This window comes from Phyllopteryx taeniolatus, unplaced genomic scaffold (assembly GCF_024500385.1).
Source record: "Phyllopteryx taeniolatus isolate TA_2022b unplaced genomic scaffold, UOR_Ptae_1.2 contig_25, whole genome shotgun sequence".
NCBI classification, from domain to species: Eukaryota; Metazoa; Chordata; class Actinopteri; order Syngnathiformes; family Syngnathidae; genus Phyllopteryx; species Phyllopteryx taeniolatus.
Window position 1 is genome coordinate 769,223 of NW_026903173.1, and position 14,881 is coordinate 784,103.

The 14,881-nt window shown below is 47.0% G+C and overlaps 1 protein-coding gene across 15 annotated transcripts in view; it reads right to left on the reverse strand.

Moving 5' to 3' along the window:
• Window positions 1-14,881, reverse strand: part of pdzd2 (PDZ domain containing 2) — a 162,283-nt gene that overhangs the window by 114,374 nt on the left and 33,028 nt on the right. For all 15 annotated transcript variants that reach the window (XM_061765094.1, XM_061765095.1, XM_061765093.1 and 12 more), the window contains exon 4: window positions 12,701-13,214. In XM_061765094.1, coding sequence (XP_061621078.1) covers window positions 12,701-13,214 — 514 coding nt within the window. The remainder of the gene's footprint in view (window positions 1-12,700; window positions 13,215-14,881) is intronic.

Here is a 14,881-nt window from a genome sequence, read left to right on the forward strand (position 1 = left end):
CCGCTTTTTCCACCACCGATACGAAGCACGAAGCATTTCATTCCCTCTGTAGGCCCGCCAGTTTTTGCCCGTTCGCGACGTCTCAACGCGGCCAAATTGGCCATTGCTAAGGAGGAGTTCACTACTATGGAGCGCTTGAGCATTGTGCGGCGTTCTAAGAGCCTGTGAGCCTCGCCTTTGCACATGGTCCCAAAGGTGGACGGTTCCTCGTGGCCTAGTGGTGACTTTCGTCAGTTGAACAATGTTACTGCGAATGACCGCTACCCAATTCCTCACGTCCAGGATTTTTCCACGTTTGGCGGGCGCTGCCATTTTCAAATGTGGACCTGGGCCGCAGTTATCACCAGGTCCCTGTGCATGTGGAGCATGTGCCCAAAATTGCGGTAATAAACCCGTGCGGGCTGTTTGAATTTCTTCACATGCCTTTTGGCCTGAAGGGAGCTGTCATGTGTGTGTGTTCCGGGTTTTGTCTTCCCCCCTGTTTCACACACACCTGCTCCTGTGAGCATCTTCACCACCTGTGCCTCGTTCAGCCTAATTACCTATTGTATTTAACCTCGTGCCTCATTCCCTCTCGGTGCCAGTTCGTTGTACCTTGTCGTCGCGTTCCAGCATTCCTTGTTTCCACGTCACAGACTCACAGTAAGACTTGACCCTGTTCCGATTATCGACCTTGCCTCTTTGCCTCATGTTTTTGGATACTGTTGCCTTTCTTGGATTGCCTGCCTGTGTACCGACCTATGCCCGTCTATTAAACCTCTCTTTTTGGAAACTGTCCATTTGTTTTGGAGTCGTGCATTTGTGGGTCCTATCCCCTGTTCCGTTCATGACAGAACGAACTGGCCATAACATGGACCCAGCAGACTCAGACCCGGTGCGCAAAGCCCTTCAAGCGCAGGGTCAACGCCTCTCGAAGCAGGATGAGCAGATTGCTGCCCTCCACCTTCATCTAGAGGGACTGTCAAGGCATCAGGACAATATGATGAGACAGGTGGCCTCGCAGTTTGAACTTCTTATGAAAATTATTCAAGAGAAGGAACCAGTTGGCACCACACCCAATACCGCCACGGTGTTTCCATGTGAAGCAATCACCATGCAGCCACCTGCCACCTCCGCTGCTGTCTGCCCACAGCTCTCTCGACCGGAGAGGTTCTCTGGAAATTCTGGGAACATTAAGCCGTTCATCATGCAGTGCGAACTCCACTTTGAGGTGCAGGTAGCTGCCTTCCCCACCGAGCGGGCAAAAATCGCTTTCGTCATTTCCCACCTGACTGGTCGTGCGGAGGCGTGGGCTACTGCTGAATGGAGCCGCAATTCCGCCGCGTGTCACTCATGGGCTTTGTTCGTAAAGACTATGGAGCAAATTTTTCAATTTTCCACTCCAGATCGTGAGGCAGCTCGCTCCCTTGTCACCTTACAACAAGGTAAGCGCAGGGTGTCAGATTACGCGATTGAGTTTTGCATTCTAGCAGCTGAGAGTCATTGGAATAATCGGGCGCTACTCGATGCCTTTTTTCAAGGACTATCCCCCGCCGTCAAGGATCATTTAGTCCCGCTAGACCTGCCGACCGACTTGGACACTCTCATCGCTCTCGCCGTAAAAATCGACAAGAGGCTTTTGGATCGCGAGCTGGATGGAGATCGGCGGAGGGCTCCGTCACCGCGCACTTGGAGGACGAGCCTCGGTGACCAGCCAAACCAAGGCAGATCCCCTGGTTCCGGTCTCAACCCACTGGCTAGCGTCCCCACGGATGAACCCATGCAACTGGGCAGGTTCCGTCTCTCCCCTGAGGAACGTCAACGCCGGCTGAGGGAAGGGCGGTGCTTCTACTGGGGTCAGTTGGGTCATTACGTGAGCAACTGTCACGTCAAAGTTGCCGGTGCCGGTAGCAAGGGCACGGGAGAGGTGAGTGTGAATTTCATTAAGGAAGACCCTCCACGGGTTCTTTCTAAAGTGACACTATGCTCTCCTGATCAAGAAATTCATACACCTGTATTAATTGACTCTGGTTCTGACGCAAACTTACTCAACTCCATCCTCGTTAGACGTATGCACCTTAGAACCTTTGAAATAAAACGCCACCGCAACACCTATGCTGCAGACGGCAGTTTTATGGGCAAGATCACTCACCACACCCAAACACTCACATTGACATTTCCTGATCCTCACTCGGAACGCATTAGTTTTCATGTTTTTGACGCCATGAATCATCACCTTATCTTAGGGAACCCATGGTTGAAATTACATAACCCCCACATTGACTGGTCCTCTGGGCAGGTTATGTCATGGGGCAGCAATTGCGCTCGGAACTGTTTCAAGCCGCCATGTGATGTTCAGGGCTATGTTTCTAAGGACAATCCACAGACCTCATCTGGGGATCCTGATTTATCTCAAGTGCCCACCTGTTACCAGGATTTTAAAGATGTTTTTTCCAAGTCCAAGGCCAAATCCCTTCCACTCCACAGACCTTATGACTGTGCTGTTGACTTGCTGCCTGGAACCACACCCCCACGATGGAGGTTGTTCTCTCTTTCAAGGCCGGAACACAAGGCCATGAAGGAGTACGTGGAAGAATCACTGGCAGCCGGGATCATTCGCCCATCTTCATCCCCTGCGGGAGCAGGATTTTTCTTTGTGGACAAGAAAGACAAGACCCTGCGACCCTGTTTCGATTACCGGGGTCTCAACGAGATCACGGTAAAAAACAGGTACCCTCTTCCTCTCATCTCCACCGCCTTTGAGTTCCTGGAGGGAGCCAAGATTGTCACCAAACTGGACTTAAGAAATGCATATCATCTAGTCAGGATAAGGGAGGGGGATGAATGGAAAACAGCATTCAACACACCAACGGGACATTATGAATATTTGGTAATGCCTTTTGGGCTTACTCACGCTCCAGCTGTTTTCCAAAACCTTGTCAATGATGTCCTGCGTGACATGTTGAATGTTTATGTTTTTGTTTATTTGGATGATATTTTGATATTCTCCCCAGTTGAGGAGACTCACATTATTCATGTCCGCTCTGTTTTGCAGCAGTTACTGCAGAATCAACTATATGTCAAGGCTGAGAAATGTGAGTTCCACAAGGCGTCCGTTTTTTTTCTGGGTTTTGTCCTGGCTGAAGGTGAAGTCAAAATGGACCCTTGCAAAGTCGATGCAGTTATTAATTGGCCTACTCCCACGTCATGCAAAGATGTACAAAGGTTCTTAGGGTTCGCAAACCTCTACAGAAGATTAATCAGAAATTTCAGTTCTATAGCCTCTCCTTTGCATGATCTTACCTCGCCACACAAACCTTTTGTATGGAACCCGCTTTGTCAGGCAGCTTTTCAAAAACTTAAGTCGAGCTTTACCTCCGCTCCCATCCTTACTTTGCCAGATCTCAAATAGCAGTTTGTGGTAGAAGTCGATGCGTCTGATGCCGGAATAGGAGCAGTGCTCTCCCAGAAATCTCTCAAGGATGATAAATTACATCCTTGTGCTTTTCTCTCCAAAAAACTGACCCCAGCTGAGAAAAATTATGACATTGGTGACCGTGAACTGCTGGCAGTCAAGGTGGCTTTGATGGAGTGGAGGCACTGGCTAGAGGGGGCACAGACTCCGTTTTTAGTATGGACAGATCACAAGAACCTTGAGTATATTAAAACTGCTAAAAGATTAAATGCGAGGCAGGCTAGATGGGCTCTGTTCTTCACTAGATTTAATATCACGTTATCCTACCGACCTGGTTCTAAAAATGGTAAACCAGATGCTTTGTCACGTATTTTCTCCGAAGAGAATTCTTTGTCCGACCCTAAGACTATTTTGCCCAAGTCATGTTTCATTTCCGCTTTTGTTTGGGACATTGAAACTGCGGTTAAAGGGGCTCTGAAAAAGCCGAACCCTATGTGGTTCCGACCTTAAGGGGAAGAGTCATCCACTGGGCTCACACGAACCGAACTGTATGTCACCCAGGCATTGCCAAGACGCAATCAGTGGTCGAACAGCGCTTTTGGTGGCCTAATGTTAGGAGGGATGTTATCGATTACGTCAACGCTTGCCAGGTATGTGCTGCTAACAAGCCCTCTCATCAACGTCCTTCTGGGGAGTTGCGACCCCTGCCAATACCACAACGTCCTTGGTCAGACATTTCCGTAGACTTTGTGACAGGATTACCGGCCTCTAAAGGCAATACTACCATTCTTACAGTTGTTGACAGGTTCTCTAAGATGGCACACTTCATTGCACTTTCAAAACTCCCCTCAGCTAAAGACACTGCCGAGCTGATGATTAATCAGGTTTTCAAGTTCCATGGTTTCCCCAAGAATGTGGTGTCTGATAGGGGTCCCCAATTCATTTCGCAATTTTGGAAGGAGTTTTGCAATCTCATAGGTGCTACCGTCAGTCTGTCATCTGGGTTTCATCCTGAAACCAACGGCCAAACAGAGAGGCTGAACCAGGAACTGGAGACTGGGCTCCGATGTCTCGCTTCACAGGAGCTGCGATCCTGGTCTCAGAAACTGGTTTGGGTCAAATTCTCCCACAATTCCCTCCCCTCTGCATCCACTGGTCTATCGCCTTTTCACGTTGTGCATGGTTACCAACCATCTCTGTTTCCTGCCATAGCCCCAGAGTCCATAGTTCCAGCGGCATTAACCTTGGTGAGACGCTGCAGGAGGACCTGGGAGCGAGCCCGCCAGATGCTGCTGCGCCAGGGACGGTCCTACAAAGCCGCTGCTGACCGTCGGAGGACACCGGCCCCGAACTACAAAGTGGGTCAGCGAGTTTGGCTCTCGATCAAACATATTCCACTCCGGGTGGAGTCCAAGAAGCTCGCTCCCAGGTTTGTTGGGCCCTTCCCCATCACAAAGATCATCAACCCTGTCACCGTGAAACTGAGGCTCCCAAGGTCGATGCGGGTCCACCCTGCTTTTCACGTCAGCCTACTCAAGCCAGCCCGGGAGTCCCCTCTGGTCCCGCCTTCCAGGCCCCCTCCTCCCCCCGGTTTGTGGATGGGGGCCCTGTCTTCTCTGTGAAGCGGCTGTTGTCGTCTCGTCGGAGGGGGAGGGGGTTTCAATATCTGGTGGACTGGGAGGGCTATGGGCCTGAGGAACGTTCATGGGTACCATCTGCGTTTATCATGGATGATTCGCTCATTCGGGACTTCCACGTTGCGCATCCAGGGGCCCCAGGGCTGTGTGGGGCCGTTAAGGGGGGGTTACTGTCATGTGTGTGTGTTCCGGCATTTCATTCCCTCTGTAGGCCTGCCAGTTTTTGCCCGTTCGCGACGTCTCAACGCGGCCAAATTGGCCATTGCTAAGGAGGAGTTCACTACTATGGAGCACTTGAGCATTGTGCGGCATTCTAAGAGCTTGTGAGCCTCGCCTTTGCACATGGTCCCAAAGGTGGACGGTTCCTCGTGGCCTAGTGGTGACTTTCGTCAGTTGAACAATGTTACTGTGAATGACCGCTACCCAATTCCTCACGTCCAGGATTTTTCCACGTTTGGCGGGCGCTGCCATTTTCAAATGTGGACCTGGGCCGCAGTTATCACCAGGTCCCTGTGCACGTGGAGCATGTGCCCAAAATTGCGGTAATAAACCCGTTTGAGCTGTTTGAATTTCTTCACATGCCTTTTGGCCTGAAGGAAGCTGTCATGTGTGTGTGTTCCGGGTTTTGTCTTCCCCCCTGTTTCACACACACCTGCTCCTGTGAGCATCTTCACCACCTGTGCCTCGTTCACCCTAATTACCTATTGTATTTAACCTCGTGTCTCATTCTCTCTCGGTGCCAGTTCGTTGTACCTTGTCGTCGCGTTCCAGCATTCCTTGTTTCCACGTCATAGACTCACAGTAAGACTTGACCCTGTTCCGATTATCGACCTTGCCTCTTTGCCTCATGTTTTTGGATACTGTTGCCTTTCTTGGATTGTCTGCCTGTGTACCGACCTATGCCCGTCTATTAAAGCTCTCTTTTTGGAAACTGTCCATTTGTTTTGGAGTAGTGCATTTTTGGGTCCTATCCCCTGTTCCGTTCATGACAGGAGCGGCTCAGACTTTTCAAAGGCTAATGGACTGTGTGTTGCACGACCTTGCTCTTGTGTTTGTTCATTTAGACGACATACTGGAGGCCAGTTCTTCGCCTGAGGAACATCTGTCGCACTTTAACACAGGTTTTCAGATGTCTTGACACGCACGGCCTGATTGTCAACCCGGCGAAATGTCAGTTTTGGTGATTGATTTCTAAGGTCACCGTATTTCATCACAGAGCGTGGTTCCTTTACCTTCCAAAGTGCAGGCGGTGGCGGAATTCCCCCGTCCTATCTCAGTTACAGTGCTACAGGAGTTCTTAGGCATGGTTAATTTTTATAACCAATTCCTTCCTCGTGCAGCCCACCTTTTGGAGCCTCTTTAAGATGCTTTGCATGGCAAGAACACGAATGACCCTCTCGACTGGACTCCTCAGAGGGTCGAGGCTTTTCAACAGGCTAAGTCTCCCCTCGCAAACGCCGCCCTCTTGGTCCACCCGTTCTCCACAGCACCAGTAGCCATTTAAATTAAGATAAATCAATTATAAATACAGTGGCACCTCGATTTAACTGACTAATAGGGGGAGGGGTTGTCTGTTAAATTGAAGCACTTTTTTGTGGCCAAAAAACACCAGTACAGTGTTCCCTCGCCACTTCGCGCTTCACGTTTTGCGGCTTCAGTGCTTCGCGGGTTTTTCCAAAATATTCATAAAAAATAAATAAATAAAATAATACAGCCATATCGGCAGCCATATTGTGGAAAGATGCGTTGTTTCATGTTGATGCGTGCGAGAGAAGGTTTCCATCCATCCATTTTCTGAGCCGCTTCTCCTCACTCGGGTCGCGGGCGTGCTGGAGCCTATCCCAGCTGTCATCGGGCAGGAGGCGGGGTACACCCTGAACTGGTTGCCAGCCAATCGCAGGTCACATAGAAACAAACAACCATTCGCACCCACAGTCATGCCTACGGGCAATTTAGAGTCTCCAATTAATGCATGTTTTTGGGATGTGGGAGGAAACCCACGCAGGCACGGGGAGAACATGCAAACTCCACATAGGCGGGGCCGGAGATTGAACCCGGGTCCTCAGAACTGTGAGGCTGACGCTCTAACCAGTCGGCCACCGTGCCGACGAGGTTTCCCCGCATGCCAAACAAAGAGATGAGTTGACTCAGAGGCTTTGTACATGGCTGTACTGTACTGCACTGTACATGCCACGGGCATGGTGTGATTGGTTCCCGGCGCGACATCGACCAATGAGAGCACGAGTGGATTTATCCCGTGAGCTGATTGGTTGCGCATCGTCGCAGCCTCACCCAGAATCTTCCCTTGTTGTGTCTCGCCAGTCTCGCCCACGCTGTTGACTGTCTCGCATACTGTATCTTAGTGTTGTGTTTGTGATAACTTTTTTTTGTTTAAGCGATAACTTTTTTTGATGAGTTAAGCCCTTACAATGCCGCCTAAGCGCTGTGCCCCTGCGAAAGCTTCCTCCGGGGCGCCCAAGAGGAAGAAGAAGATGATGACCATCGGCGAAAACGTGAAACTTTTAGATATGATCAAAGAGGGCAGAGGTTATGCATCTGTGGCACGCCATTATGGCGTGAATGAATCTACAGTGCGGTACATCAAGAAAGAGGAAGCAAACATCCGCAAAACTGCTTCAATAAGGAAGCAAAACGTGTGGTAACTCCGCGTAATATGAGAATTGTGAAAATGGAAGCTGCATTGGCATTGTGGATTGCTGATTGCAGGGTCAAGACAGTGAGATTGGACACTAATATAATCAGGACAAAGGCCAAACCTCCGCCACCAACACAACAACACAACTCTCTCAGAAGGCAATGTCGATGAATGTTAATTACTGTATAATAAATGTTAATTACTGTATAAGGTTTTATAATTAAAGATTTAAGTAAATACGTGTACTGTTGTAATCTTTGTCTCAAATATGTAAAGTATAAATACTGTTTATATATTTTAAACATTCTGGTACCCACATACACATTCACGAAAATTCCTCTGGGGGGTGAGGGGGTGGGGGGTGGGTAATCCTACTTCGCGGTTTTTCACCTTTCGTGGGGGGTTCTGGTCCCCATTTAACTGCGAAAAACTAGCGATCACTGTACAGTACAAAATTATTGTAACTTGAAATAAAAAATGCTTTCAAATGTTTGGAAAGTTTTAAAGGTGTCCAAACTGTTGCATGAAAAGGGTGATTTTGAGTTCCAACTGGACATTTTCTGTCCGTTACAGCTGAAGTCAGTTACAACGAGGTCCGTTAAATCGAAGTAGCTCTCAGCACGCACACTGCACGATGAAAAGTGGGTAGACCATTCATTGACTAAATGTTCATACTGCAATGGAACATAGATGGGCTACAAAAGAGAGAAAATCTGTCTAGATGCAGCTGTATTGCACCAAAAGTATGTTGCCACCTCAGGATGTTGTCATGGCGACTGTGTGCCAAAATTTACCCCTTCCCAATGGCGATTTCCCATATTGATACCTTGAAAATAAAGACCAGGAGGAAAGTAGTCACATTTGTAGCTGAGTAAAAGGGGCTAACTAGAGACACTAGACATGTTACAAACAGAGCTGGAGTTGTAATATTACTACGACGTACTTGTTTGAGAGCCACACAGACATTTTCCATCTTAGTTTCTCCAGTATTTGCTTTGTGTTTAGCATTGATAATAACGGCTGTTATTGTGTGGACAAGGTGACCGATTTTAATGATATATTCCTATTGGTTGGTTTGCCGACAGCCATAATAGCGTCACCGACAGGCAGACACCACAATTGTGGATCTTTCGATGGTCAAAATCATACAGTGTATGTGCTTCACTTCTGAAGGTTTATTGTTCAGTTTTATTTTTCATTTATTATTCTCATTATAATCCCCAAAGTGGAAATTCAACTCAATCTCTGCTGTATATTTTGTGTTGCACACAACACAGAGAAACAGATCGCATACATGAAAACATGCAAGGAAAGATTCAGAATCAAAGGGGCATGCAAACAGTGCTGCAACACTTGAGTACGGGGGGCTTCGGACTGTGCCTTGCTCAAGGGCACCTCGATCATAGCCAGCAAGCATGTCAGCATCTCTCCAGCAATTAGTGTTTTCTTTAACTTACTCAAATTTCCTTTATTGGTTTACCAGAACCCTCCTTGAGCCATCACCTTATCGTGATGGAGGGGTTTGTGTGTCCCAATGATCCTAGGAGCTAAGTTGTCTGGGGCTTTATGCCCCTGGCAGGTCACCCATGGCAAACAGGCCCTAGGTGACGGACCAGACAAAGAACGTCTCAAAGACCCCTTATGATGACAACAAAAAATGGAGTCAGGTTTCCCAGACGCGGGTCACCGGGGGCCCCCTCTGGAGCCAGGCCTGGAGGTGGGGCTCGAAGCCGAGCGCCTGGTGGTTGGGTCTGCACCCATGTAGCCCGGCCGGGCACAGCCCGAAAGGTTAACACGGGTCCCCCTTCCCATGGGCTCACCACCTGTGGGAGGGGCCATAGGGGTCGGGTGCAGTGCGAGCTGGGCGGTGGCCGAAGGCGGGGACCTTGGCGATCCGAACCCCGGCTACAGAAGCTGGCTCTAGGGACGTGAAATGTCACCTCACTGGCAGGGAAGGAGCCCGAGCTTGTGTGTGAGGTCGAGAAGTTCCGACTAGATATAGTTGGACTCGCCTCCATGCACAGCTTTGGCTCTGGTACCAGTCCTCTTGAGAGGGGTTTGACTTTCTTCCACTCTGGAGTTGCCCACGTGAGAGGCGCCGAGCAGGTGTGGGTATACTTATTGTTCCCCGGCTCGGCGCCTGTACGTTGGGGTTCACGCCGGTGGACAAGAGGGTAGCCTCTCTCCGCCTTCGGGTGGGGGGACGGGACCTGACTGTTTTTTGTGCCTATGCACGAAACATCAGTTCAGAGTACCCACCCTTTTTGGAGTCTTTGGAGGGGGTGCTGGAGAGCGCTCCCGCTGGGGGCTCCGTCGTTCTGCTGGAGGACTTCAATGCTCACGTGGGCAATGACAGTGAGACCTGGAAGGGCGTGATTGGGAGGAACGCGCCCCCGATGAGAACCCGAGCGGTGTTCTGTTTTTGGAATTCTGTATTCATCACGGATTGTCCATAACGAACACCATGTTCAAGCATAAGGGTGTCCACACGTGCACTTGGCACCAGGACACCCTAGGTCACAGTTCGATGATCGACTTTGTGGTCGTGTCATCGGACTTGCGGCCGCATGTCTTGGACACTCGGGTGAAGAGAGGGGCGGAGCTGTCAACTGATCACCACCTGGTGGTGAGTTGGCTCAGATGGTGGGGGAAGATGCCGGTCCGACGTAGCAGGCCCAAACGTATTGTGAGACCAGCTCTACACCCTTGGCAGGGTCCTCGAGGGTGCATGGGAGTTCGCCCAACCAGTCTACATGTGTTTTGTGGACTTGGAGAAGGCGTTCGACCGTGTTCCTCGGGGGGTCCTGTGGTGGGTGCTTCGGGAGAATGTTGTACCAAACCCCCTGATACGGGATGTTCGATCGAGTTTAGTCCGCATATCCGGCAGTAAGTCGGACTCGTTTCCGGTGAGGGTTGGACTCCGCCAAGGCTGCCCTTTGTCGATTCTGTTCATAACTTTTCTGGACAGAATTTCTAGGTGCAACCAAGGCGTATAGGGGGTCCGGTTTGTTGGCCTCAGTATTCCATCTCTGCTTTTTACAGATGATGTGGTTCTGTTGGCTTCATCAAGCCGTGACCTCCAACTCTCACTGGAGCACTTCGCAGCCGAGTGTGAAGCGGCTGGGATGAGAATCAGCACCTCCAAATCTGAGACCATGGTCCTCAGTCGGAAAAGGGTGGCGTGCCCTCTCCAGGTCGGGGATGAGATCCTGCCCCAAGTGGAGAAGTTCAAGTATATTGGGGTCTTGTTCACAAGTGAGGGAAGAATGGAACGGGAGATCGACAGGCGGATAGGTGCAGCGTCTGTAGTGATGCGGACTTTGTATCGATCCGTTGTGGTAAAGAAGGAGCTAAGCCGAAAGGCGAAGCTCTCGATTTACCAGTCGATCTTCGTTCCTACCCTCACCTATGGTCATGAGCTGTGGGTCGTGACCGAAAGAACAAGATCCCGGATACAAGCGGCCGAAATGAGTTTCATCCGCAGGGTGCCCGGCCTCTCCCTTCGAGATAGGGTGAGAAGCTCGGTCATCCGGCAGGATGTCAGAGTAGAGCCGCTGCTCCTCCACATCGAGAGGAGCCAGATGAGGTGGCTGGGGCATCTGATTTGGATGCCTCCCGGATGCTTCCCTGGTGAGGTGTTCCGGGCACATCCCACCGGGAGGAGACCCCGGGGACGAACCAGGACACGCTGAAGAGACTACGTCTCTCGGCTGGCCTATGAACGCCTCGGGATCCACCCGGAAGAGCTGGATGAAGTGGCCCGGGAGAGGAAAGTCTGGGCGTCCCTGCAAAAGCTACTGCCCCCGCGACAGACCTCGGATAAGCGGTAGAAAATGGATGGATGGATGGATGGAATTTGTACATCAACATGATGGATGGATGGTTTACCAGATGCTACCTAAATTTAAATAGAAGTTATAAAACAATTATGGGTGGAAATAACCATCCACCATACCCAGTGGTGTGGCAAGGCTCACAGTTTAGAAGTAATAGAATTACTACGAGATACTGTATCTGTAACTGTCATTCTTGAGTCGACGTTAAGGGAATGGCTTAATGAGGCTTGCTGGAAAATAATTTTGACAAACTAGTCATTTTAATCTCACATCACAAGATGCTCATTTCATTAGTTCTAGTTGGAATGGTTTATGAAACTAAATATATATATTTTTTTAGCCTCCGGCTCCTCAGCCACGCATAAGTTGATGTAATAGTCACAACAAAAGATGTTCAAGTTGTGGATTTTTACAAATATCTATGAACTGGAGTGTATGATGAGTTATTGAAATTACTGTCCTTAATACAGTGCATCACTCATTCACATGTAAAGTTTGTCTGTTCATTCAAGTAAATTAATTAATAGAACAATTATGCACTTGTAAATGAAACTCATAATGTGTTTAAGTTGAGTAAGACATTTTAATAAATAATTAATACTTTTTTAACAGATTTTCATTTAAAAAATACTCTTAAATCTGGCAGTCCCCCGACAGTATTTTCATTATTTAAGAGCATGTTTACATCATAAAACATTTATGGCCCTCTCATCAGTTACCCATCCCTGATTTAGTTTTCAATACAAAATACTACTTTTTGGAACGTGGGAATGTCAGACTACCAGACCGAACCCACTCAAGCGCAAGAAAAACATCATACAGCAACATCGGTAACTTTTTGCTGTGAAGCAAACATTCTCAATATATGCACCACTGTACTACCCTGTCTTATACCTCTGAGACACAAAGTACTCTGGTTGTTAAACTACATCCAAATACTCAATTGGAACAAGAGACAATCAAGATGATGTCTCCAATCTGCTCTAGTGCCAAAGATGTACAAATTCACTGATCACTGGTAGAGAGAGACCCATAATTTGTTAAACAAACTGCGGTAACATACGGGCAAAATAGGGGTATGATAAAAAAGTGACTGTTATTAGCATTAAAACATAAAACAGTGGAATTGAAAATCTTACACAACAGTGCGTTACAGGGCTAAGAATGCCTGACTTACCTGGTTAGAAAGTTGACTGCAGAAAGAATCCCTTTTGCTTTCCAATAGTTGACTGTGACTTCTTAAAGGCAGTGTAGCAGTGCCTCCATTGTGGCAATGATGGTGGGTAACTTTGGAATGAGGAACAGTTCCGTGACTTTCCTCTGTAGGCGTATGTGTGGAGATGATAAGTCCTGTTTTTTCCTTTGAAGAGCGGACTTCTTCATCAACAAAGCTAGAGGAACTGAAGTCAATACAATAACTCTGAAATTCCGCGTCAGTATCACCTTTGTTCTCTCTTTTGCAGGGTGACCGTGATATGACACCAAATTTGCGTGTACGTTTGCCTGTTACTGGACCGTCAATGTAGTCAGCGTAAGTTATGCTCTGCGGCTGGTCATCACAGCAGTCATTACTGATTGAAGTACTTTGACTGCCATCAACACCAGAGGGAGGGAGAGGAGCTTTTCGCTTGACTCGCCGCAACAGGACAAGGTAAACATAGCCTCCATTCCAGCACTGATCAGCCAGGTAACTGGAAATACACATTCCAAGTATAATTTAATGGTCAATGGGAGTCACTATCTGTACATCATTTTCTACTGCAGGTACTCTAACACAATGTCACCACTGGTAAAAAATAAAATAAAATAAATAAATAAAAAAAAGACACCGCAATTTCTCGTGTATAATGCACACCCATGTATAATACGCAGCCCCAAAGTTGACCTAAAAATTCTGGAAAACCCTTCTACCTATGTATAATGCATTTTACAATGCATGATTTTGCTTCTACCCACATGATCAAAACATGAAGTATTATCTGTATTTTGTTAGTTTTTTCAAATAATTATTCTGAAGTTAAGCACTTTATTTGAACATGTAATACTTTCTTTTTTATTTACTTGATCTTATTTTGAAATTCACAGCCCTACTTTTATTTAGTAAATTATAAAACACACAGTTGTGCTCATATGTTTGATTACCCAGGCAGAATTTGTAAGATGGGTACAATTCTTTCTAGAAAACATGAAGGACCAGGCGAAACACATTTAGTTTTATTTTAATGGGATTCAAATTAAACTGTCAAGCATTTCAGAAAAGCATTACCATTAAACAAAACATAACCATAAAGAAATTAATGATGGTTGTCGTTCAGTCATCAGTCATGTTTAAAAAATAAAAAAATAAAAATATTTCACAAATTCTCCCAGGGTATGTAAACTTATGAGCACAACTGTACATATATGCAATCATACGTACCCCTGTCATATTGGAATGAAAGTGTAGGCTACACCTTTTTCATAACCACTATGTGGCGGTGGCATATTAGAATGAAAGTGTACATCTTTCTCATAATTTCTAGGTGGTGGTGGTATTTTGGAATGAAAGTGTACAGCTTTTTCATAACCTCTATATGGTGGCATACATATATAAAATATATTGTTTTCCATTTTCCTCTATACCTATGTATAATGCACACTATTGACTTTTGACAATATTTTTTTTTGGGGGGGGGGGGGGGGGGGGTGCGAATTATGTATGAGAAATTTGAATTACGGATTCTTTGCAGTTGTAGTACATCGGTCCGGATTTGATACACTGAAAAAAAGTGTAGTATAACTGATGTGATTTTCACCTCTTTTCTGTTAGTTTAGTACTTTTTAATCATTAGCAACAACCGATGTACATGTTCAAATTAAGTCAGTTCAGAGGTATGTTTTTTTCAGTGTACAGAGCAAAAGTGTAACAAACAGAATGGAAGTCAATTACACATGACAACTAACTACAAATGCATGGTCATGGTCAATTGTTTGTGATACTGTGTATGTATACAGCAGGAGTCACCAACGTGGTGCCCGCGGTAGCCCTTAAGGACCACATGAGTAGCCCGTCGGCCTTTACTAAAAAAACCTCCCTAGTGATGGGACATTGTGATTTTCTAGGAATGTTGTAGAAGTGATCAGAGATTAATAGAAATAAAATGTTGCATATTTATATTTAGCAGTTAATTATTTTGAAAGATAATTAACGTGATCAGTGTCTTCATACAAATGATTATCATTAATTATTAAAAAATAACATATTGTAAAGGTAATTTGAGCAAATGTGTTATTTCAGAAGTGTGTATCAAACTGGTAGCCCTCCGCATTAATCAATACCCAAGAAGTAGCTCTCAGTTTCAAAAAGGTTGGTGACACC